A 26,757-nucleotide genomic window follows, 5' to 3' on the forward strand; every position below is an offset into this window, starting at 1 on the left:
AGACTCAACCATTACGGTGTGCTGGTGCTCTCCTCACACACACACTGATCTTCTGAAGCTTACAACTGAGATCCAACATTCACTGCACACTGCAGCTTGGCATACAACGCTATTTCCAGACAAACCAAAGCAAACTTACCACTGCTTCTCAGCTGTGAGACATCAGGACTTGATTTATGCTGGTTGCAATTTAACTTTCAACCTTCAAACCAAGATCCCTTCCCATCCACTTTAAATATTCTGCAGTGAAGTTTTTTTACCCTCCAGTGATCATTTTTCCTGGAGTTGCCTTCCGGCACCTTCCTGCCATACCTGTGGGTACTTAAGCACAGCCTAACTGCAAACCCTCCCTTGGGACAGATCCTGCAAAAGTTGTTCCAGTGATTCCACTGCCAGCAGACAGGCACTTCCAAGGCTGGGTAACACCCTTGTTCTTCCCATGGAATCTGTGTGTGGAGGTCTGCATGTAGCAACACTCAGCTCTTTACTCCGGTCTTGGCTCGTGCACGCAGACTGATCAACAGTGTTTTATGTGTTAGCTGAACTCCGTACAAAAAAGGCCGAGTCCTTAAAAATAAAACAGAAGGAATGCTGTGGTACTGTATTACAGTATTTTAGCTCTCAAAAATGTTGCTGTGTTGTTTTAGGCTAATGTTCTAACATCACAGATGTTCCCTTTCTTAAAATGGAGGGAATGATCAGGGCACCATTACTCTTAGCTAGGAATTCATTATCAGGTCTTTATTTTTTAAAAGAATGTAGAATTTTATTCTTTGGCAGACAATGTTTTTTCATTTGATAAGAGGATAAAAGTTGGCATGCAGTGTGGTTTCCTTTGCTAGTCAAAAAACATACCTGTACATTCAATTTAATTGTATCACATACTGAAAGGAGGAAAAATTCCATGGCTTGAATTCACAGTTGTATTCTCCAACATTTAAAAATTCGTGGCTTTGCTTGTGTGTTTATGCTACAATGCACCATTTTACATCCTAACACTCAAGTGATTCATCCAAGATCCACGATAAAAGAACTGCAAAGAAACTGGAATGCTTTAAATACACCATCAGGTTCATATACTTTCAGTTCTGCCAAGCTGCTTCTCTACATACAAGCAGAGAACATTTGGGACACCTGGACTTAGCCCTGCATCACCAACAAAATTCATGTGGCAGAGAAGTAAATTGAACAGAAACAAAAAATGGCACAATTTGTCATTGTCACTTGAAACTTAAGACTAAAATTTATATTTTTTCCAGAATGCTGCATTTTAACAACCGTTGATTCTCTCTTTAGTGTGAAAGCACTGATACTTCACTTACATTGTAACATCACTCTGACTACTGAAGCTTTTATGCCTGGCCATCAAACACCGTATCTAGTAAAAATGCAGTGTATGGAGACTAAGTTGTTTCTCTCCTGGATAAAACTTCTACTTAGCAGCCACGGAACACTGGACAATGTATTTCACTGTACTGACCACACATCTCAGGTGAGTAAAACAACTCAGACCTCAGCTCACACCTCTGGACAGCTTGGGAGATGGAATAACCCAGGAGCAACCTGCTCCAGTCTCACTGCTCGAGTATGACCTTCAGAGGATGCCCTAGGCCGTATCCAGCCCTGCTCTGTTGGGTGCAACTCCAATATCCTCCCCACAGCCACTGCATCCAGGCAGGAAAACTACTGTAAGCAAGAGGACGATGGTGCCAGGAAGAAATGTGCAAGTTTTATTTTTAAACATCATTGGATTGAAAAATAAAGAATCATATGGCTTATTGATATTTCAGGAGATAGTAGTGAATAAGTTAAAGAAGATTTCATTCCAAAACATATGTTGCTTCATTTATAGCTAAGCTAATGTAGACATATATTTTCTTATTTTTCTAAGCGTTGAACCACTACCTTTTTCCCCCCAAAAACATCTCCAAGTTGGCAATTTCTACAAAGCTGTTGTGGACTGAAGGCTTACAAAGAGTGATTTTTTTTTAATAAGAAATATTCATCAGACCCAAATATAATTATTTAAATCAACTTCTTCCTGAGCAACTTAGAATTTGGAATGTGCTGAAAAGTTTCAATAAATAAGTCAAAGATTTACCAGCTTATAACGTACCTTTTAAAAGTTAAGCAAAATATATTTAATTACAGAGAAATAGGCCATAGGACCAGGAATATTAGATGCTATGTGCCAGATAAATTTAAGAACTACCATTTGAGGAGGAGAGGCCAGGTTGATTGTTACGAAAATACAACAATATTAAAACCTAGCGAGTAAATCACGAAGCAGCTTCTGTATTTAGATTATAAGTAGTGATGGCTGAAGATACCATTAAATAAACAAACAGATAGAAACAGACTTTACTGTAAGCGGCAGTGAACTCTCAGGAAGGGTGAATGTGTTAAGTGACCATATTCTGTTAAAACATTGGCAGAAAAAGGATTCAAACAGAATTTCAGAAACATGAGAATACTAGTTCTTTCCAAAATATAACAACTCCACAGTGTGTAAACTAATCATTACTCTTTCAATGTAATTTCATAGAAACCACTTAAAATATACAATGCAGCAGATTCATATTTTAGCTAATATGTTAGTTACTATCTGTGCCATTTTCAGCTTTCTTTAATGTGCTCCCCCACAGTAGTGCATTGCTACCACCAACCTGGATGTTAATAATGAGAACAGAATCTTCTTCCTAGAATTTTCTGTAAGTTAGCGTCTTGTCTTAACTCTCCTTTATTTTCATTCTTTGTGTACAGGTAAAGACTGAGGAGTGAAGAAGATCAATCATAATTTTTACTGGCTCTCAGCAGGCTCATGGAAGAGGAAACCCTTGGAAAGCCCATTTGAGCTGATCCTGAGTTTATATGCTTCATCCATCACAAAATAACTTTTGCTTGATGTAGCAAACTGAATTATGGCCTTGCAGATAGCAGCCGTGGAATAGGAACCAAAAATTTTCTGGTAAATGTTTGAGAAAGGATGTGAGATAGACAGAGGTGGATTGTCCCCATCCTGGCAAGCAGCTGCAACATCTTGTACCTGCTTCTTTCCTGTGCTCTGGGGACAGGAATTTATTGCTCTTATTCTCTATTACTCCAGCTTTCTCTGGCAACAATGGTGCATAAGAGGCCAAGGCCTCATCAAGATCCCAAACTCCCCATATTCTGCTGTGTAGCAGAAGGCCAAGGAGCTCTGCCGAGGGCTGCCTGTGGGTCTGTCCCTTCTGCACCTCCAGGGCTGGCAGGCTGGCCAACAGCCAGCACACCCACACATCACAGGGAATCCCACTCCAGGAACACCCACCTGAATAACTCCAGCACCTCACACAGTGGTGTTACTTCTCTTTCACCAGTTTCCACTGATCCCTTTTCTAGTATTGGCAGATAATATTTGTAGTGATTAACAAGGCCAACTTTCACAGTGACTCTCTTTCAAACCTATCACTGAATCAGCTTTGGTTTTGGAGAGCACATTTTCTTGTCTTTGTTTGATGATTCTGAACTACTTCAACTAGAGAAGCTGTGTATGCTCATATTGTTAATATTCCTTCTAGCCACACTAAAAGCAGGAGTTTAGTGTTTGTGCTGGTGGGGAAGCTGCGTTCAGATTCAGATTCACAATTAAATTCTGCAGTTGCAGAAATACAGGTCATGCTTAATAGGAGCTCCAGATCACCCGAGCTTTTTAATTAGTAGCTTTTTCTGCATCTCTTTGGATTTGTGACCCAAAAGAATAATAAAAATCTAAAAATACCATTCTTGAACATAAACCCCATATGTTACATCTTTTCCTTTAGAGTCTGATAGAAACATACTCAACTGCTGACATAAAGCTCTGCCTGGCACTTTAAATTTGTTGTTGCCATTCACTGACCTGGTAATATTTCCCACTCTATGAACTAGAAGGTTTTACCAAAAATATCTGGTTCCTGTAGCTTGCCTTACATTCACTAGTACTGATTTGGCAGAACAGCATCCCTGCTCCTCTGGTACAAGTAATTCAAGGAGCCGTTACCTAACCTTTCTGAGCCTGGTAACCTTGGATTTGAAGACAAAGCAATGGCTCTGACCATACCACTGGGATATCAGTGTGCTTTGGACAGAAAGAGGCACTCCTTCCAAATGGCTCACTGCCTGTAGTTCATGCCACAGTGTTATGCCATGAAGACTTTTTTATGGTCAAAGAGAGAGACGAGAATCTGTAAGATTTGCTTTTCATGAATGCCTAATCTATTCTTTTGTATTCTGCAGTTCACAAAGGACTACTGTGTATTCCCAAAGTTATTTTGTGACAGATGGTAGGTACTTCTCTCTTCAACTATGCTGTAGCAAGGATGCTATAGAGCCAACACTGTATAATGAATCAAACCTGCAAAATCAGGTATCTCCCAATGGCTCCAGCATGTGGGAATGATCTCTTCTGTTCCATTTCAAATCCGCTGCGCATTAAATCAGTTCCTTAAGGAATTAATTTTAATAATAATTAAAAAAAAATCTTAAGAAAGCTGGAGGGGTCACCAGAAGAGAGAGGATAGCTCTTCCATCCATCACCTTTTATAGATACCCTCTAGCCACTTTTCATCATCTTCTTCCTCATCATTTATTGGTTCTTCTGTTTCCAGGGGAGAAGGAATGAAGAACTCAGGTCTGGGACTTGGTTTCCCGATATGAGACTTCAGTCCAAACTTGCGCTTTAGCAGGTGGAATTGTTCTTTGACATAGTAATAGAACTCATATTCATATCTCATGCGTTGGTAGAGGATCTGTATTGCTTCTGGAGAGGGGACGGTCTTTTTCACTGTCACAGTCAGATTGCCAAGTTTCCTATGTTCTGTAAAGAAAGAACAAGCAGCAACATGGTGGGTGCTGATTAGTGAGGCCAGACAAAACTTTTTAATTTAAGCATTAAGGCATGGCCCTACTACATTCCTGATACCAATGAGTTCAAGTTGTTTCTAACAATGGATTTACTTTTAACAAGATATGAAAAAACCCAGATGTTTGAAGTCAGACTTGCATGTTTAAATACGGCTAGTTCACACAGGTCTTGTCTGCAGTCACCAAAGATCCTAATCGTCAATGGTTACCTGAAAATGCAAACCACGTCATATGAACTCTGAGCATTAGCCACACATAGAGAAACCCACAATCTTGCCTAGCTTTGGAAATTTGACATCAGGCACGCCACCAAGCTTAACTAATCAATTATTTCCTATGTGGCATATGGTGACCTGTCTATGCTGTGCTTTATTATAGTTCAAATCTAAACAGATACTTGTCAACCTGAATCCATCTCAGGTAGCACCGAAGGATTGCTGGCATCACCACATGACACCTTAGGATCAACTGTGCCTCTTAACCTTCTCATCTTGTTATACCTGTTAATGGAACTAGACTCATCTTCTTGTCATGCCCTGGAAGATTTCACTACTTTTTTGTTCACCCTGACATTTTTGCTTTGGCAAACTGAAATAGAAACCTTTTATTGTTGATAAGGAATTAAGAGTTACTAACAAAAATATTGAATTGTCTCTTTGCCCTCTCTCTCAATAAATGAGTCTGTCACTGGAGATGAATGTATTTAAATGAGGTGTAAAGCAAAATCTGAAGAGAATAATTTTGCTCTTTTCTAGATGGCAATTGGCTGCCAGAGCAACCCAAGTATTTTCATCCTAAGTATATAACATGGGAACCTAATTCTTACTGTAACAGCAGTTCTTCAAGTCAGAAGTATTCAAAACGGTCAGGCCATGAAGGACAGCAAAGAAAAAGCTAACATGGAGGAAGCAGACAACAAAGAACATTAAACGTTACCAGCTGGGTTCCAGTGGCAGCAACCACCCTCACTTCCAGAGGGAGTCCCTCAATCAAAATGTGATTTTACCATGGGCAGTTTTGCTCATGTGAGCAGAACAAATGGAAGTCTTCTGAAACACCTGCCAGCAAAGCTTAACAAATGCTTAACATCTCTACAGAGAAACAGATTTTCACAATTGCTTACACATAAAGCTAAGGGATGCAGTGCTGGCTCCTAGCAGAGAAGTGGGTTGTTCTTGAGATCCCACAAGTGATCTGTTTATCCAAGAGAAATAATCAAGAATAGCTTCTTAGGGAAGAGAGGAACTTTAAACAAAGACAAACCCTTTTATCCCAAGAGGTAATACAATACTAGTAAGTCCATCTAGCAAGCACAACAGCAATGATCTTTAGAGAAAAAGTTGGTAAAAGATTTTAAATATTGAAAAGTCCAACAGATGGGCAGAGCACAGCATTGAACATGAACTGCTTTCTTTAAATTTTAAAAGATTAATATTCATATAGCTTAAGGTATCCACACTTGTAAAAAATTTCTATTTTCAGTTGGTGAACACACATTTTCCTCCTTCAGAGTAAAAGAATTAGAGAAAAACAATTCAGAATATTTTAATAATAGTACAAGAGACAAGTACTGCTGGGGTGGACATCTTTTTAATCACTGGACTTCACTGTGTCACACCCATCTGGTGCAGAAGAAAAAAGTTATATCTGAAATATCTATCTCTGAAATTGTTTTGCTTATCAGCTGCAGCAGAGTAATTTGAAATGCAGGAAGAATGATACAAAGGGAAGACATGTTAACTAGCTTACCCAATGCAACACTGTTCTAAATCACAAAAAAATTACTTAAAACATTAATTCTATTTTGCATCTATACTTTTAATTCCTTCTCTTATGGAAGAATGGTTTTTATTAGTTGGTAACTATTAAAACATACTACTTTGTAATTAAATGGAACTTTTACACCAAAGTTAGTAGCTCTTCACACTGAAATCTGTCTCTACTCATATATGTAAGTAATTAAACAACTGAGTACACAGAGTTCTCTGTTCTTTAATTACAGTGATGTAAGGTGAAATATGTTCTACATTTACTTACTGTTTATCAATTTGCTTAGTTTTATTTAGATAGTAGTGAAATTATTAAAATATACAAAAAAAACCAGGAAGAGAGATGCAATTTTAACATGTTATTTAGCTAAGAAAAAGTGTAGAGGAAGGATCAGGAAATGCTTGCATTTCAAACAGACAATGGCATAGAAAGCAGGACCTGTGGTTAATGAATAATGTGAAGTATTTTTGGTGAAAATATCTGGGTTCCCCAAGAGCTTATTCTCTTCTGTACCACCTTCACCCATAGACCAGAACAGACTCACAAATATGTCATCTAAATTTTTAGTCAAGTTGTTTAAGTTACCTTCAAATTGCCATTGTGTATGAGATGACTACATTCCAGAAAGGCCAATGTACTCAGTCTGTCCTTGGGTGAGAAAACTTTCTTATGATTATTGAGCACTTCAAGACACTCCTCTTTACTGTGCTTAACTGATAGCTCCTGCCAGCTTTGCAGTCTGGTTTTCTTTACAAATTCAGCAGCAAATATACACTACTAAATATTGCATTTATTAGCTTAAGCCTTTATACTGCCTGCCAACTTTGTTTTTATTTTACGTAAGTTATTTCTGCTACAGAAAACTCCATTTAGCTCACTGGAAAAAGCTCTTTACTTATATGGTCCCTCCAGGACTGTAAGTGGGCAAAGCCACTTTCACAGCTCCAGCTCCCTTAGTGGCTGCTCTCCCAGCAGAGAGAGGCACTTGTGCTGAGCCCAGGAGCGCTGCCAACAAGGTGAAAAGCACGAGACTGCTTTCTTTGGGGGGCAGTGTGTGGGGGCAGGAGCAGCCAAAGGCAATGTCCCACTGGTGTGCCAGGTAGGGAGCAGCCTGGAGCTCTGTGCCACCCTGGCAGCACAATACACTCCTCCTCCGAATGTGCTGCTGCAGTGGCACAGGGGTTTCTGGATGCGTGCAATTCTCTGCTCTGTTCACACACCCACCGACAGAATGTCCGAGCAGACAGGAACAGCCACACTCTGGAAGGCTGCAGGGGCTGTGTAAATTTTCTGGCTCCTGTTTGTTTGCCTTGCAGCACAATCATTGGAACCACAGAGCACGAAGAGCTGTGAGGTGTGGGCTGTTGGGTGGTGTGAGTTGGGCCTGTGCCTGGCTACAAGCTCAGCCTTTTGATAAAACAAGTGAACTCTGCTATTTTTTGTACTTGAACTTTATTTAGGCTAAGTTTTAATCTTAAATACTCTTAAAAGGCTCTTTAATACAAATAGGGATGAAATCACAAAACTGCCCCTTGAAGTCACCTCAAGTACCTTTTCTCATCATAGAAGCCAAATGGAAAATTAGGTAGATCTGGCTTAAAGCCAAAATACCAATCTGCATATGCTATATAAACCACGCTGCCCCACCAAAGGACCCCCATTTTATGACCTTTGAGACAGCTAACCAGATGGAGGGCAACAAACTATACCATTTACTTCTTAGGGTTATTTTTTTAAAAATATGTTTGCTTTGGCATTATTTTCAATTACTAGAAGAATGTACTATACAGTAATGCACCTCCCAGGGCAGCCTGCTCATACCTTAAATTAAGACTAAACTGGTATGCAGATAGGAATGAAGAAAATTAAATTCTTTTGGGTTACCACTTGATGAGTGTTTACTGCTACTTTCCACACTCTCACTTTTTTTTTTTTTTAACTAAGAAATGGACATTACTCACTGCAGCAATCCAAACCATAGGGAAAAGTGAGTTTTATAACTTGTGGCTCCAAAAACCCTGAATTGCCATATTTAGACAAAATGATCCTAAAGGCATTCTCCACCTCAGAAGAAGCTTTCAGAACGATGTGCTCTCCAGTGTCCTGCTGTTTTGGGGGGTGCCATGCAGAGGCTGCTCCTGGATGAAGCTACAGCGAGCCAGTGTCCCTGGGGGCCCTTGAGGAGAGGTGAGGCAGGCTGGAGGCAGAGCAGGGTGGCTGCAGGCCCGTGGCTTGCCGGGCTCACACCCGTGGTGGAAGAACGCCACGCCGAGCTGCGCCGCTCCCACGGCTGTGAGAGAGAACACGGTGCTGTCACAGACACAGCAAACTCATTTCCTGCAATGGGCAGGGAGGCCCCATGTCTCAATTGTATGCAGCTGAGTTACAGCACATACCTACTTCTCCAGAGTTTTAAATGGAAAGAAATATGTGTCACTGTGGTTAGATGTGACGTGTGAAGGGGCGAGGGTCTCTGCTTGATCTGCCTCTCATTGCTGTGGTGCCAATCAGGGCTCTGATGGCTACACTAGAAATGATCTCCCCCAGAATGTTCAACTGCACTCAGCAAAAATTTTCTGGCACAACTGATTTGCTTCACAAACTTGAGATTTTTAGCCTGGCACTTGAAGGATATCTGGAAAAGGACAGTTTGGGGAGAATGGATCAGACACTGATGTGCTGGGCTTGCATGTCTTTCCAATGGCCACTGGGCTACTGCTGCTCAGGAGTTTCAGCCCAGGGCAGGTCCCCGGATCCGAGCTGGAGAAGGGATGGTGTGCTGCAGCCAGACTCTGTGATGGAGCACCTTGCTTTGGCTCACATTTGTTAATGAAAGCAGGGATGGTGGAGAAAATCTAACAGAGACACTGACCAGGCAGAAATATATTAAAAATCAAAAGTGATGGAAAAGTGAAGTATCAATTTGTCCCACAGTATCTACCAACTTCATCCAAAATACCATGAATCCCAGTTATTACCCTCTTTACTAGAGGTTAGTTTAGTCTCAGTTATTCACACCAACAAAATATGGTTTAAGTTTTAACAGCACATAGATAAAGACTGGACCCTCACGTGCACACTGGTGACAGCTTGCTTGGTTTTAGCATTTCTGTCCTGAATTATTGTGGTGCTTTGCTGACATAGAACAACTCCTAACTCCAAGGGATTAGGAGAACTCTCGCACACTGGCACACAGCCTATCTCCTAAAGGTCAGGTATGGATCTCTCCAAAAGAGCAGCTCTCCAGAGGTCACGGAAACTCCCAGAACTTCAGGGATCTGCAATCCTAGGCAACAGAACATCCTATTATTTACCAAACAGAGATCTTGGGAGCAAATACACCAGCCTGTAATTGGTCCAGACACTGTAAAATGATGGAACTAGGTGAGACAGCAATGTTCTTTCTTCTTCCTTACCACTACAATAAATAAAGTGGAGGAAAGAATAGTCTCCCTGTTAACCTTATACAATTTCATTAACTTATATTAACATAGAAAAAAAATGCAGGAAGCTCTGATAATGACAAGGTGGCACAGAAAAATGGAGGGATGCCAAAACAGAGATTAGCCAGGAAGAGTTCAAAGAGATAATCTAAAAGACACATAATCAAACAACTACTGATGTTCAAGGATGTAAACACTAAGGAGGCATGATATAAAACCACAGCAAGGAAGAAAGATGAAGAAAAAAGAAATAAAAGTTAGCAATAAGTGATAAACATAAGAAGTACCTTGGGCTGATAAGGCCATAAATCACAAATATCTTCCTACACTATACAAATAACATATATTTAGAAAATATTGCAGAGGTCAGCATTGCACTGGTCTGGCTGTCTAGTGGACAGTGCAACAGCGATATGAATTCAACAGTGCTCTTACATAACTTGAGCTGTTAGAGGCATTATATCACTATTATGAAACACTTGCCATACAACACACTCAGCAATGCTAACATATAACTTTCTCCAGCTACTACTCTCTGAAGTCTCTTCTCCAACCAGTAAGTATAAAGAAATCTCTAAACTCTCCTCCTGGAAATGTCACAGTGCTATGCCTTTGCTCCTTCCAGTTCAGAGCTCTGGATCCAACAACATGGATTTCCAGCTGCATGGGACACTTCAGCCAACCCTGCTGTACCACACACTGCCTCTGATGCTGTCCTTGGCCTGGAAATGTGCTGTATCTCACACAAGATCAGATAACAAATCTCAGCAGCATCTTCTAAGAGACTCCTTCATTTGGTGCATTTTAATGTTGCATTCCCAGTTCAGGTAGGTTAACACAGAAGAAAAAGAAAAGTTGAAAATTAATCCACACTGGTAGAATGAACAGGCAGATTCTTATGAGAATGTGGTCAGGTACTTTTATAGCCATTAAGCAACTTTTAAGTTGAACTAGACAGAGTTGGAGGTGCCAAAACCAAAGTCATCTGCAGAGGAAATGCCAGGATTGTCTAGTTTGAGTTGCTGAAAGAACTGCTATGGTTGCAGCTCATACGCTGCAATTTCTAATGTATCTTTTACAGCTGTTTAAGAGTTATTGAATGAATCCAGTCAAATCTGGATCTGACAAAACCACAAGTTAAAAATAGGTTCTTACAGATGGCTTGTGAACAGTGCTGCATAGTAGGTTAATCAGATACTAACATTATCATTTTTTTGCAGACAGAGGAGAGAGTTGCAATGACCGAGACAAATTTCAGCAGCGCTTACGAGCAGGAAAAGCTTCACCACAGCTATGTAATGCAGAAAGTCTGCAGAAATACAGCCCTGGACTTGAGAATCTAGAGCAAGCATCTTGCCTTTGTGCTTCGAGTCGGTAGGCTGCTATCTGTGATTTTTGTCCACAAAAAGGAAATGATGAAGAGGCGTGCTGTGCAAGCTAAGATGTCCAAGAGGGATGGAGAGAGGTGGAGGTATCTTTATTTCCATATATAGTATTGGTAAGTGAAACACTGGCATACAGCATCCAGTTTTGTATCCACATCCTAACCTAAATCAGGAAGAGTATGAAAACAGCCTCAGAATGAACACTGGGGTTGAAAGGGACACTTTGGAGAACAATGATAAATTTTCTCTGGTCAGCTTACCAAAAAAAGATGGCTGAGAGGTGACTTGTTTACAGCATCTGCACATTTTCATGGTGAGAAAACTACAGGTACTGAAGGGCTGGAAGCAGGAACCAGACAAATGTGGACTGGAAGTATGGCACTGCTTTCTTGAAATGGTGAAGGTGATTAATTTCTAGTACAAAACGAACGCACTTGATTGGTATCACTTGATAATTGTACATCAATGATGGATAACTTAATGAACTCCAGATACTGGTCTCTATGCAGAAGAGAGACTGTGTGGCCTGCAGCACACAGGAAACCAACCTCAATGACCCAATGATCCATTTAAGTCTTGCACAGATTCAAGTTTTGAACATCTTGCTTGTGTCAGCTTCCAAGTCAGAAGCACCACATGCAAAAGCTTTTGTCACTGCATTTCAGATACCTCAGTGTGAATGTCTTTTTTGGAAGATGTCTGAACACCCAATTTGATACATTTTCCACTTGACTGTTCAAACTTAGTGGTCACCACCCTTGCAGGAATGGGAAATAATCCTATATTTTTTCAAAAAAATGTTGAGACTATAGCTTTAAAAATTGTTAATTCTTAATGCAGCCTCTTATATGCTTAGCCACTTAGACTTAAGCCTAAGTCTTCCAAGAGCATATATAAAGAAATAAGCAGTCCTATGTAACTACTGAAATGAAAAATGAATGCAAAAATACTAACTAGGATATAACTAATGTCTAGTAATAAAACTTATGCACTGCCAAGGCAAAATCACAACTGATAGGAGATACAGGACTCGGAAGATGGATGTTGCAGTATGAAGGCTGCTATTAAAATGGGGGAAAAAAGGTGCTATTGGTTCTTTTCTCTCTTGTGAGAAAGTTGCCAGTTCCAAGAAGATTTTCTCCCAACCATGTCTGCACACACACAGCGGAAAGCCCCAAAATGGTTTTGCTTCTTATTATTTCAAGTTACAGGCGGTCAAGAGAAAATTGTCTCTTTTGCCCTTAGGTTCTTTTGTGTATAATGAGTGACTGAAGGCAGCCAGGGGCCGAGGCACTGCTGAAGAGGGAAGAATGCTACCAGAGCAGAAACAACACACTGTTCCTTTCAAGTTCACCCCCTCCTGGCCCACATCCCGACTGCCTTGGCCAGCTGCCAGGACATCGGGACAAAGGCTTCCTCCTCTGGCCAAAACTGAGGAAAAGGGTCTGTTGTTTAACACAGGCAGACTTGTTTCAGCAAGAGAAAAAAATAAAAAGAAGAGGAATTATATTAACTAGAAGCCCTGGGAGAGGAGAGTAATCTCATAGAGTGGCTAATGCAATTCTCACCCTGTGCTTTTCCTGGAGAGGGAACATCTTAATTTTCTACTGTTCAGGCTAGGAGGCAAAGTATAATGTCCCAACAGGGCTAAGCCCTAAGGCTGCCAGGGTCTTCATGTCCCCTGAGGTCACTATGAACCAGAAACAAGAATCCATCTTTCCTCCTTCCAGGAAGGTCCAGGCAACCCACTCTGCCCTCCATGCCTGCACTAATAGGCTCACATGAAGGGCAAGTGTCCTCACTAAGACAGTAATTCCTATGCACCTAGGAGACCTCCAAGAGTCTGATAGATAGACTAGATTTAGCTATCTCAGGACTTCACAGTGATCAAAATTCCTGCTGGATTTCCACAAATGCAACCCAAGTCAAGGTGAATTCACGCTTGGGTTTTTCACTGCCTGTGTTACAGAGCCTGCAGCCATGTCTGCAATGAGGAACCTGGGACACTTGGGATTTGCTGTGATTTGAGAGTTTGTGTCTCTCCTGGAAATCTTGGAGGCAGATGATGTTGCAGAAGTTACAGAGATACACTGGCTCTTCATGCCAACCTCAGCACTTTAAGCAGCTCAGCCACAGGTGAGGGATGGGGGCTTGAGAAAGGTAGAAGAAATTCCCTTGGTCTGGTGTGACCTGCTTGATCCCAAAGCGCTCCCTCAGAAGCTGTATCACAGGATGTAGTGTCTCAGTGACCTGTGACAGGAGACTTTCCCTGGCAATTCCTTAAATGCATGAGAGCTTTTGGAAGCAGGCTCCAACTCAAGGATAAGTATGATTTTAATCTGTTTGGGTTAATATAAATGAATACAAAACCATTTTTAGGAGCTTAGAAGGTGTTCAAACACCATCAAGATTTACACATGTATGTACTTGCTCTATATTCCAAGCAATATATTTTCTTCCAGAAGGAGTGTGAAAACAGCATTTCTGACATGCTTACAAGACTAAGATCTTGGAAGATAAAGGCTTCCCTATGCACTCCATCCATCTGTGCCAGCCAGTAGCAAAGACAGCTGCCTCTGTAGTACCTCTCACCTGTCTTCTGGGACTGACACGATCAGCTCCAGCACACCTTCACCATCCTTGCTTGTGTGTCAGCACCAAGAACAATCCATTGAGGGAACAGGGCTTGCTCAATGACCTTTTTTAATTCAACTCCCATTTATCATTAATGTACAGACAAGGAAGAGATACAAGGGTGCATCACTTTGCCATCTATCACCTTCCTTACAGGAAGTATATTCTCAGTAGCCTTAACTCTATTGCTTGTTAAAGGACTTAGCTGAACACTCTGAAAGCACACATGAATCCCAATGAGAGACTTATGGGGTATGAAAAGCCATTGCTCCTGCACTTAATCCTGTAAATTGTCTTATGTCTGCAGTATTTCAACCAGTAGTTTCATGCCAGTGTTAGAGAGACTGGCTAGTATCAAAGTTTCCAGGATAGCCTGCACATTAGTTTAATGACAATACTAGACTTGCCATAATGACTGCTGTGCTTCAAAGTTATACTGCACAAACCTTTCCCTTGTGATTAACAAAACAGGAGATAAAATGATCTCCTGTCTTTTTCCATTTCAGTATTTATAGGAACTTGTAAATGTTAACACCTCTGAATAAGAATAAAATGAGACAGAAACCAGACAATGTGACAGCAATTAGGAAAAGCTCTACAAGATAAATCAATTTTGGGAGGGAATGAGGTTACTAAAAGGAACACTATGCGTGCAACAACCTAGGCTTTTGTGGAAGAACATTGCAATTTTCTACAAGGCAATCTTCAGGAGTGGTAGAATAAAGACGTTCAACATTACTCACAAAATGTGCAATAGTAGAAGTTATATCAAGATAAAGAGAGAAACCTGTTGAGGCAGGCTGGACATAGCAGTCAAGCACCCATGTGGCCATTTGCTCTCTCCTGCTGCTCCCACAGAGGGAGGACGGAGAGAACAGGAAGAACAAAAGCAAGAAAAGTCTTGGGTAGAGATAAGAGCAGTTTAGTCTGGAGGAGGTGGGGAGGAAGGGAGTGATGCAATGTCATCCCTTCCCCATTCCCCAGTCAGTGCATAAGCAATGGCCATCCCAGAAGCCAAAGATCCCACTCCTTCCTCCACCTCTACTTTTACTGATTACTGAACATGTTATTATATGGTATGAACTATCTCTTTGATCAATCTGGGTCAGTTGTCCTGGCTGTGTCCTCTCCCAACCTCTTGGCCCATCCCCAGCCTACTGACCAAAGAGCAAAGTGACAAGAAGAGAAGGCATTGATGCTGTGAATTCTATAAGTAAATTTAACTTATCTGATAACATAATAAAACACAGAAAATATCATTAAGAACCAGAAGTCACTATTTCGGTGACCAATTTCAACACCTAATCCTCTAAACAACAAATCTGAGCCTGAATCAAAATCCTATTCAATTTGCTAAGCTTACTAGAGGAATATTTTTTTTCAATACAGAATATTTTAATGAAGATCTGTGGAAGACATGATGAAAAAGTTATCTGAGAGAATAGTACATTCAGGGTTCCCATAATAAGAAATACAATGAAAAAATAAACAAATCAAGCTCACTTTAGAAAGGCCTGTCCAAAAAAATAAAAAATTCACCTCTGGATTAGTGTACATTTGTGTAGAAGGGACATTGACCACGCTGATGTGTGTATGCACTTACACATAACAACAGGGCTCTGAGACACAGGTTTTCACCCAGGCTCAGTGCTCAGCGGGTGAGCAATGGACACAATCAGGTTTTGTCTTAGAATCATAATCATTAAGGTTGGAAAGACCTCCAAGTTCACTGAGTTCAACCTTTGACAGAACACACCAGGTCAAGTAAATCATAGCACTAAGTGTCTATGTTTCAGTCTTTCCTTGAACACTTCCAGGGATGGTGACTCTACCACTTCCCTGGGAAGTTTCTTCCAATGCTCAAACACCCTTTCAGTGAAGAAAGTTTTCCTGATGTCCAACCTGAATGGTCCCTGGCACAACTTAAGGCCATTTTCTCTTGTCCTTTTGCTGGTTCCCTGGCAGAAGAGACCAACCTGGCTACAATCTCCATCCAGGTAGTTGTAGAGAGTGGCAAGGTCTCCCCTGAGCCTTCTTCTCTCCAACTTGAACAAGCCCAGCTCTCTCAGCTGCTCCTCATATGACTTCCCCTCTAAACCTTTTACCAGCTCTGTTGCTCTCCTCTGGACACCCTCCAGCACCTCAATGTCTTTCTTGCAGTGAGGGGCCCAGAACTGGACACAGCACTCGAGGTGTGGCCTCACCAGCACCATGTGCAGGGGGACAGTCACTGCCCTGGTCCTGCTGGCCACCCAGATACAGGCCAGGATGTCTTTGGCCTTCTTGCCCACCTGGGCACACACTGGCTCATGTTAAGCCAGCTGTCAACAGCACTCTCAGGTCCTTCTCTGCTGGGCCACTCTCCAGACAAAAAAAAATCTGTTGGGGAGGTTGTCCTCTGCAACTGAGTGTGCAGCTTTGGGAGGGACACACATGGAGCTATTGAAGGAGGAAGGGTACATCCAGCCTAACCAGTCCAAACAGCAGAATCAACTCTGGCAGCCAATGTGGGGACAGATGCTGCAGCTAGACTGCCTTCACATCCATTCTTAGTGCTGAGTATGCAGGTCCTGGAACATAATTCAATGCCTGGATGAGGCCAAGTTCGTCAGTAAACCCACAGGTGCTGGGAGTATGAAATTGTTACTCTGAGCTCTTTAAAAAAACATTTCTCACAGGCTACTCCAGTGTGTCCAGTGACTGTGGTCATCAGCTTCTAAATAAACAAAGTAACCTGGGCACATCACGTTCAGCTGAAACTTCATCCATCTTCTTGCCATAGTGGCTGACAGCATTTCTGGCACATTCCCAGAGCATTTAATTTTATTAAGTACATTTACTGAAGAAATGAAAACCCTTAAACTGAGTAAATAGAGAGTACTCATAAATATAACTAGGTCGTTTTCATTTTGTTTGAGAAACAGTGGGAAATGAAAAACTGCAAGGCTAAAGGAAGTGAAGGGGCTATTTATGTAGCATGGGAAAAATTAAACTGAGATTCAACACTTTAAAGTGGGTGACATCTGTTTATCAAAATACTTTTGTTGTATCTTTTGCTTTTTGTCTCTTCCTGCTAAGACTCAGAAATGGGGATGCAGTGCTAGATTCAGCCTTTGATTTTAGCAGCAATCTGGGCAAGTTCTGCCATTATTTCAAAAGCAAAATATTAGTCTGGCAGTGCCAATTGCTAATAAAATACACTAATGTATCATGTGCCATTTCTTCACTAAATTACTCACACGTGTATACAGTATGAAAAGATGCGTGGGACTAGGAGTTTTTCCCTTTTTGCACATGAGATACAAAGTGCTTAACTTTTTATTACTTTTGAAGGAATGGGATGCACACCAAGATGTGTGCAGAAGGGGTAACTGAAGCAGTCTGTGAACTCAGCAGATGAATTAAGCAGGAACTCACACCATTGCTTTCCGCAAGTAGCTTGCAAAAACATGCACCAAGGAAAATAATTTTTAATGATTCAAAGCAGAACCTTTGGCTAAGTGGCATATCTGCCTTTAAACTAGGCTAAATACTAAGCACTTTCTGCAAATGCACAAAGTACTGGGGCCTGCCAGGGAACCAGTACCATATTCCACCAGCAGCAGAAGGCAGTGCCAAGTAAATTCTGAAATTTAATATACAGACAGATATGCTTTGCAGTTTCACTGATCTTCTGTTAGTAAAAGCCCAAGATGAACTGGGCTGACATCTTTGGTAAACTGTTTGCTAAAGTGTAAGACAACAGACTGAGTTTTCTTGCTATCAACCACTTGCACAGGTATGTCTGCACCAAAAGGCAAAGTTGTACAAGATGCAATTTGTTCTTGTTCTTTTCCACTAATAAGAGCTAAAAATGGCTGACTACACAAAGGGTTTACTGCTCTCCAGGAGCTGTTCTTGGTACATCTGGATAAATATATATGTGTATCAGGATATGTGTATGCGTATGCCCATCATAATAATGTGTTTCTTTCAAGGGCTTAGAGCACTCATCTCACCCTTTTCACTATGCTGACTGGAAATAACAATTTGCCATTTGCAAACAAAACAAAACAATCTTAACACAATAAATTGTTTCATTGTACTTAAAAAGAATGCACACCTTCCATGCTTAGCATCTCACCTGGTCATTACAGAAAATCAATGAATTGGCTTTGCACACAAAGTCATGAGCTAGACTAAGTACTGAAATTCCAGAAAGAATATGAACTCTTCATAACACTATTTGGCATCCAGGATTCCCAGCTGATGTCCTGACTCTAATAGCTTTTCATTGCCATCACAGACACTCAAAATTTACCACTGAGTTTACCACTTGCTGAATTAAATAAGAATGGAAATAGATAGGGTAAGAGTCTAGAGTAGAAAAACCCCACACCTGAAATATCCACAAATCCTAACATAATAACTCTAAGGAAAACATGGAAAGCATGTGATACTTCTGTGATGCAACCAGACAAACACTAGTCTCTATGAACAAGTATTCAATGCAGAAAAACAGATTGAGGACTTCTCAAACACCAAAACATCAGCTGTGGGCAGTGAGTGTCCAGAGATGTAACTAATTCAAAAATGTGCTGATCAAAAAATCTTGGAGAGAATATGGAGGAAGCAACTGGTGAAATTACCTCACTGCCAAATACCTAACCTAACCAGGTTGGTTCAACCATCATCCCTCACCCCAGTTGGTCCTGCCATGCTTCACTCTCTTCAAGACCCCTTCATAGTTTTACAGTCCAAAATTTTTCCCCAGGTTCCCATCTTCTGCAGTTCATTCACTCTCTAGCAGTTGCTTTGGTCACCATGCAGGGGTTTCTTGAGACTTTACTGGAATAGATCTTCATTCACCTCCTTTGCTCTTGGTAAGGGAGTCCTGGGCTTCTGCTGTGTTTCTGTACCCCACAGGGGAACTAAGGTTATAGACTTTGTTCCTGGAATCACTGCAGAAAAATATAGTGGGGTGCTAAAAAACCCAAAATGAAGTCCACAAATGAGCCCCAAACAATTCAACCAAACCTTAAATCAAATAGCACTCAATGATGCACAGCTCTGTCTACTGGATAGGCAAGGAAAGCACTAAGAAGGACGACATAAACTTTGGTTTTGTACTCATACTTCATCCCTGCTCCTACAAACACTACTGCATGTCAACTCCTAGCCAGCATCCCTGTCTACCCTACTGTGTACCAGCATGAGTCAGGAGTACTCCTGCTGGTGAACTCCAGACAGCCATTCAGGGCACCAAACAGCACCCAGAGAGAGAAACAGCCATTTATCTCTCTTCACTGGTCATGCAGAGAGTTCAGTTCCCCCAATACATAATTTAAGTACTGACATTAAATAATATCAATACCCAGTGAAGTATGGCAGGTTTGTCAGCTATCTGAAGACCCTTCAAGGGTGAGTCATGGCTACTGTGAAAATGGCAGAGCACTCATGGAACAGTAGAGAGTGGAAGAAAACTTAAAAGATAAAAATAAGACTTCAGTGAAATATTTAGTGGTATTTAGGATAAAACGGAGTTTTTGGTGAATATTTTCATTCAATGTTTTAAATAAATTTGCTTTGGCTATGCTGTCACTTCTGTCATGTCCAATTTCCACTAGCTTTGGGAAGATGTATATTATATATCAGTCACCCATTAATTCCACACTCTCATTTTATGTAACAGAAAAAGCATGTGTTCGTGCCCAAGCAGAAGACCTCCCAACTTGGTAACATCCTAAAAGCCACAGGAGCACAGCTCTGCAAAGCACTGTGGGCTCTGGTTGACTGCGCACATCCATGGCTCCCCGAATGCACCAAACCCTGCTACGACAACATCCATGTGCTCCCTACCCCTTGTCTTCCCTCCACACCGGCCCAACACAACCACTGGCTCTCCCAGTAACTTGTGCTACACTTCCTTCTAGTGAGAAAGAAGAAAACCTGAAAGAGCCCACCCCTTCTGTTCCCTTTTCTTTGCTAGATCCAACAGTACTCTTCATCAGTCTGTTTTTCCCTCTCCCACTCCACAAATACCAAGAAATAAAATAATGTAGGTGATGGCTTGGAAATGAATTGAAGCAGTCAAGAAGCAGAAGGAGCAGAGACAAGACAAGCACACAGTCTTTGTTCTACCTTTGCATGCTCTGCTACACCAAAGACGTGATACCCATAATGACTTATAGGTACACATGTATCCCAAGAACAACAATACATCACACAGAAACACAACTTCCCAGGCCCTTCAAAATTCAGTTGAAAGGAACAAAATGGAAGAAGACAAACCTCATTCAAAACTTGCATTACACAAAAGGTATTAAATAGAATCGTATTGAAAAAGGCACAACAATAAGCTATATTATTTTATCATTAATCTGTCAGAACAAAAGAAATTAGGTTTTTTCCTATGCTGGATGGAGAGAGCTAAATAATTCCACAATTACAGGGAAGCCAGCCCAGAAAAAAACAACCACAAGGAAAGCAAACTGTGAGGAGAGTATTTCAGGGCCTGAGAACAGAGCAGGAGGGCTTGCGTGGGCTGACAACAGATGCTGCTCCAGCAAACAGCAGAGCAGGGAGGGATGGGTAAATGCTGGCATTTACTTGCTGTTTTAACTTAGGCAGTTGGAGGAAGATAACAATTTAAGACACTGCCTCCTGGATAGCTTTTGTATTTCTCCTGAGTCTTCAATTATTATAGTTTTCTCTCTCTTCAATATTCTCATTTCCCCTGGGTATGCACCGACCAGCAACTTGCATTCTCTACAAATCCTCCCACTAGCTATCTGGAAAGAAATTTATGCTAGAGGGCATAACCCTCTTCTAACATGTAGATGCCTTTAAAACCACAAGTCATCTTCAGAAAGCAAATTGCACAGAGATGCATAAAGAATTCCTCCAAGACCTATTTTGGAGGCAAGTGAATTCAGCCAACTCACAAACATCAGCAGTAATTTCAATTCAGTAAGCATGACTGGCATTCTCAAAACCTTCGCCCAAACCACACAACCTCCATGCACGTGCACTTCTTCTAAAAATATTTCTTCTTGCTCTCTTTTTGTGCTCACTTTTTGCCCTTGGCCTTTATGATAAAAAATTTCTGGGTGAGCCCTGGAGAACTGAGCAGACCAAACACTAATTCTCATATGGAATTTATTTAGAGGGGAAGAAAAAAAATCCCTTAAGTTGACTAGTTACGTTATTTTGAACTGGTTTTATATTTTATGCGTACATAGTGGAGCTGGAATTTCAGGGCTGGCTTTTGTTTGCATTCATCATGAAACATTTGTTATATGAGCTGCTGCTACCGCTACCAAAACAGCTGCTGCTCACTGCTAGAAAACCAGAGGCCAACTCAACAGTTTCTTTCTTTCTCTGGTGAGTCTAGCTGGAAAATGAGGCCTGGTGGGTCTGCAGAAAATTACCTTTCTTTGGCTTCACTGTCATCCTTGCCACCTTTCGCCTACCCAGAATGCAAACTTGAAAGAGAACGGATAAATCAGCACAAGAGCAAGCACGTTCTGATGCTCCTGAATCACCTACCATTAAAGACAAATCAGAACTACAGCTGTGTGAACTCCCTGCTTTCCAGCTAGGGCAGCACCTCCAAGGGGAATGCCTTTCTTTCAGCTGCTCTTGCGATTCAGCCAGGATTTAACCCTTCTGTCCTGCATCATCATTGTCTGCCATCTGGAAAAATTGAGTCATGACTTGATCTAGCTTCACATAAAAATTTCTTCTGTAGGTGACTGCTTCCCTGTGCAGAGAAAAATACCCACCCATCTGACAATCTGTGCCCTTTCCTACCAAGCTCCACATGGAACAGGACTCAGAGCATCCTTGGACTGCAGCTCTGAGTGCTGAGGACAGACTTCAACTGCACTTCCAACGAGCTGAATTTTAATGCTTTGCTTTGTTATGATTAGTAAACCACTTCAGTGCTGTTTTTGTTGCTCCCTGGTAACATCATGTCAGCATTGACCTCTCTTACCTCAGACACAGCTTTTTAAGAGAACATTTATCCCAGGCTGGAGCACAGTCCCTGGAAGACTTCCCTGTTTTTTTAAAGTAAGGGGGCACTAGGAAACAATGAATGCCTACCTCTTTCACCAGCTTTATCCTGCAGGAGACCACTCTTTCTCCTGTCCTGACACCCAATTTTCTAAAAGACATTTTGGACACAGATCTTGCTGAAAATGACACCTGTACCATCTCATATCCCTGTGCTTGCTGAGTCCTTAAAGATTTTACAAATGCCATGCTGACTTTTCCCAACTGTCTATATATCACATCCTCTATTATAATTCCTCCCAGTATGTCAATTTGATTTTTTCATCGTTGGTGTCTAGGTGACAATTGCAGCCCTCTAAAAGCTTGAGAATGATCTTACCTATTTTTCCAAAATAGCTGCTGAATGAATCAGGGGACACACCACAGAGTTGGCAATTTCAGTTTCAAAGAAATCCTTGATGAATACTTGCTCTCACAGCAGCATCCCTAACACTGCCGTCCTGGTTTGAAGGAGTAAAGACAGCTGTGGAGTAAAAAATGCCACACCCTAACATTTATCTGTATTATAGATGGCACCTGCAAGTAACTGAAAAGATATTCAAACAGAGTGCAAATAGTACAACTCAAAAGGTAAGATTTATAAAGTGCAGTAACAATGTTGGAGATAGGCAAAGAAAACTGGAGAGAAGATAGCAATAAAAGAACACAATGGGAATGCAGTTTGGAAGGGAAGGAAACTGGGAAGATGAGCCCAGAGAGAAACGGAGGGGAGGACGCTCTTTCATGCTACATTTAAAAATTTGTGATTCAACTCCAAGAACAGAGAAAAAGAAGAGAACCAGAATCTTCACAGCTATATTTAGTGAAAGCCTCTTTTCTTGCTATAGGTTCTAGGAGAACAAGTTTTCAAGAGGGACAGATAAAAAAGGCTGGGAAATTCCAACAAGGAAAGGGAGTAGGGAACATAACTCCAAGAAAGACTTTGGAAGAGCAAGAGGTCAGCTCTCCAGCACCATAAACTGCCTTCAGGGCAGGTAAAGCAAAGGGGTTCACAGGAAGGAGCACAGGCAGGGTGTGAAGCTGTGCTCAAGTGAGGAGACACACCAGCTGAGAGCTACACTGCTAACATACTTACCTCATTTTAATTCTTAAAATTTTGTCATCAAGAGATGACCCTTGCACTTTGCTGAAATTCGTGTTACTAGTTCTTTCCCTTCTTTTCTAATAGTAGCAACAATGTCCTGAAGATGATTTTAGAGCACAATACACTGTGTCCTCTGGGAGCAAGTGGTCCCTTTACAGATGTACCTTGGAGATGTCTCTTCCCTAAGACTCTCTCCCTGCACTTCTCCCAGCTGCCCACTGCCTCTCTCTCCCTGACTCTCTTCTCAGCCACCTAGCCCTGATGTGGCTGGAAAAAACCCTTTTGATGTTAGCTTTATAAAATGCCTTTTGCAAGTTGCACGCCTTGCTATAATTTCACAACTAACTTGTAGAATTTATGCTCTCTCATCTTTTCTAAATTTTAATTATTACAACATTTAAATTACTATAGCAGCTGATTTGCATCACTGTAAAAACCTGATATCAAATTGCAATGTTTATGTGAGAATCTAAGTAATTCCTAAGGGATGGCTCCTTGTCCCTGCTGTACAAAAATTACTGGTAAAAGTGTTTTAGCAACTAAATTTCTTTTCTATAGCTACCCTATCTTTAATTCCTGGGCCATCAAAGATACTGGCTCAGGGTAGTTGCATTGTTCTTGCAGATGCCTTGGGAGTAAGAATAATCAATTTAACCCACAGCCCATTCTGCCACTGATACAGTGATTTAGTCTCAGAAAAAAAGTACAATAACTTTATTTGAAGACTGAAAATAAGATTATGCTCCTAAAAGCTAAGTGAATAGTCAGCTCTGTGATCCGCTTTATATTGCTCCTGTGTCTTCAATGCCAAATATGCTTTGTTTTCAATTAAGAGGTGTTTCTCCAAACACTGGCCCTGAAAACATACTGTGGGGATACACTGATTATTGAGCTAAATTCTCAGTAGTTTTGGTCCTTTATTAATAAAAGTTTTTTATATTTCAGCCTCAGTGACCTTGTGCAGCTTGCTTGTTTCCATGTAGGAGAAATGAAGACCTGTTCACCTGGGAACAGAAGCAGGCCTATTACATGGGATTTAATGGCTCCTTCTCTATACCTTCTGTTGCCTGGGCAGAGGGCAAAGTTGTTAAAGAAACAATCTGCATAATCTGTTACCACTGTAATTTTTGTTTAAATGCTATTTTTAAAGCAGAAGCAGTAAGGGAGCTTTAGCTGAAATGCTACTGATTAAAATAGCATTATGATTTTATTTACTAAGTTACTCAAGAAGGAATGAACTGTCATTGCAGGCTTTAATTGCCTGTCATTAAAATGTTTGTGGTACATTGTCATCAGTAACCCTGGATTATTTATGAGATATCACTAATGCTGTATCCAAATGCAGATTTCCTTCTGTGCTGGAGCTTTAACAAAGCTGGCTATCCATGGGTTTTCCATTTTGTGACACTAGGAACAGGAAATATTCAAAAGATGCATTGGGGAATCAACCTCAGATGAGCAGCAGGAGCACACTTATAAACCATAACATCTTTAGTGACTGGTATGCTCATTAAATAAACATGACTGTTGCTTGGAAGATATCAGTACCAAAATGATCTCCTGACATATCCAAAAAAACCCCAAAACATATGGATTCTTGATGTGTGAGATGTAAGGGCTTGTTTGACTGGTCCCTCGGGATTTAGAATATAAATAATTTTTGTTTTTACTGCAACAGAGTATGAAATTACATCTTTGAGGGTTTAGTCCAAAACCAGACAGCCCACTGATAGAGCTGATGAAAGGAAACTGAATGCAAGTGACGGGAATAGGTGGGATGAAATGCAAAATCTGTAGGCTGAAGTCTTGGAATTGCACTAAAAGACAAAGATGATGCAATAGGTGGTCTCATAATCTTCATAATCCTACAGATGTACAGAAACTTTAGAGAGGGGAAACTGTTAATGATAAAGAGGTTCAGATGAGCATGCAAAAAAGTAAAATTTTTTTGGCTTCAGGTAAAGACCCTGCCATTTGACGGGAAAGAGAAATATGAAAAAGGTGGAGGAGAGGAATAGGAAAAAGATAGCAGATTGCAGAGCACAAGCTGGGTACAGGCATGCCTTATAGCTCACAGAAAGGGAACATTAAGTAATTCTACAAAACACACTCAGCCTATCTCGACAATACATTGCCGTTTGTCAGAGCTCATGTGTCCAGAAACTGTATTAGAAGAAGAACATTAGATCCAGGTTTTTCACACAATGATTTAAGAGAACATGGACTTCATCTTCCAATACAACTGATTCTGAGCAGAGCCTTTAGAAATTCAATGCCCATGAAAATCCAAGCCTAAAATAAGGATTTAAAAATCAGTACTGTAATTAGCAAGAAGAGAAACTACATTCTTCTTTGTCATAATCAGTGGTGAGATCTGGAAGGCAGCCAACATCCTAGAATGCCTAGAAGAGCTGGGAAAGGGAACTATGGATCAACAGTAGCCTCATTCCTCATTTCTCCAGTTCATGAATCATGCCCACTATCCTGGCCTGCCAATGGGAAATATGTAAATTTCTCACCTGATCTAAATGGATGGCTGCTGGTGTTGCTGTACTCACCAAGTCAAGCACTGCTCTTGACTCCAGGAGAAAGCAGAGCCATAGTGATGTGTTTGGCAAATGGACACTAAAATCCCACTTCCCTACACTGTAGGCTCAGGGAGCAGATTCACCTGGACCAAGCGCCAATGTTGTGTCAGGCTGTCAGCTGCCTCACTTTTCACCTCAAAATGCCATTCATTTGGGGCCACAAGATGTATTTACAGGCAACCTCTCTGCTGTGTAACTCTGCACATATGAGCTAACTCAATCTAACAAGTACACATTAGCAAGGAAGAGTAAATAGTTAGGACCTGAGCCTGGATGTACACAAGCTCCATAGGGGTTGGAAGGCCAAACCAAACTCGCTTGCCCCACCTTTACTCCTGGTCCCGTTTTAGCAATGAGACTGATACTATCTTGGATAAATCTTTTGGTGCCACAGTTACAGTTTTCATGCCACACTTATATTGTCTGGAGTGGCTTCACCTTCCTCAGCAAAACAAGAACCACAGCTGTTATAAGCTGTAAAGCTTTGCTTCAGAACTCACCACAGAGAAATTTTGCTTCTGAGACAAATCTTCCAAAGACCTAGTGGCCCTTTTGAAAAACACAGTCATGAGAAAGCCCAGAAGTGCTCAAATCCTTTCAAGAGCTCCTATTCTTAAAACTGCTTAGCTTATTCACAAAAGGATTTCAAACCTCTGGAAGACAAAACAACGTATTTTTCTTTTATGGGACTGAAAAAGAAAAGATACTTTCACTGACTATCCTTACCACTCAATTAGTGTATCCACTAAATTCAAGGCATCCTGGATCAGGCAGTCTGGTTTTTCCCTGCTCTCCAAACCTTGTATCTTCATGGCCGAAGAGCTAGATAATGTATCTACAGCTTTTGATAGTACCTTCAGTTTTATAAAACAAACCAAGGAACAGATGAGTTGTACAGAATGTCCTAGATGCTA

General features: G+C 41.0%; 1 protein-coding gene across 1 annotated transcript in view; it reads right to left on the reverse strand.

The window, feature by feature from the left end:
- Positions 1-715: 715 nt before the first annotated feature.
- UST (uronyl 2-sulfotransferase) overlaps positions 716-26,757 on the reverse strand; it is a 155,696-nt gene continuing 129,654 nt past the window's right edge. The window contains exon 8 of the mRNA XM_066546818.1: positions 716-4,837. Coding sequence (XP_066402915.1) covers positions 4,554-4,837 — 284 coding nt within the window. The 3' untranslated portion in view covers positions 716-4,553. The remainder of the gene's footprint in view (positions 4,838-26,757) is intronic.

The sequence above is a fragment of the Molothrus aeneus genome, chromosome 3 (assembly GCF_037042795.1).
Source record: "Molothrus aeneus isolate 106 chromosome 3, BPBGC_Maene_1.0, whole genome shotgun sequence".
Classification (NCBI taxonomy): Eukaryota; Metazoa; Chordata; class Aves; order Passeriformes; family Icteridae; genus Molothrus; species Molothrus aeneus.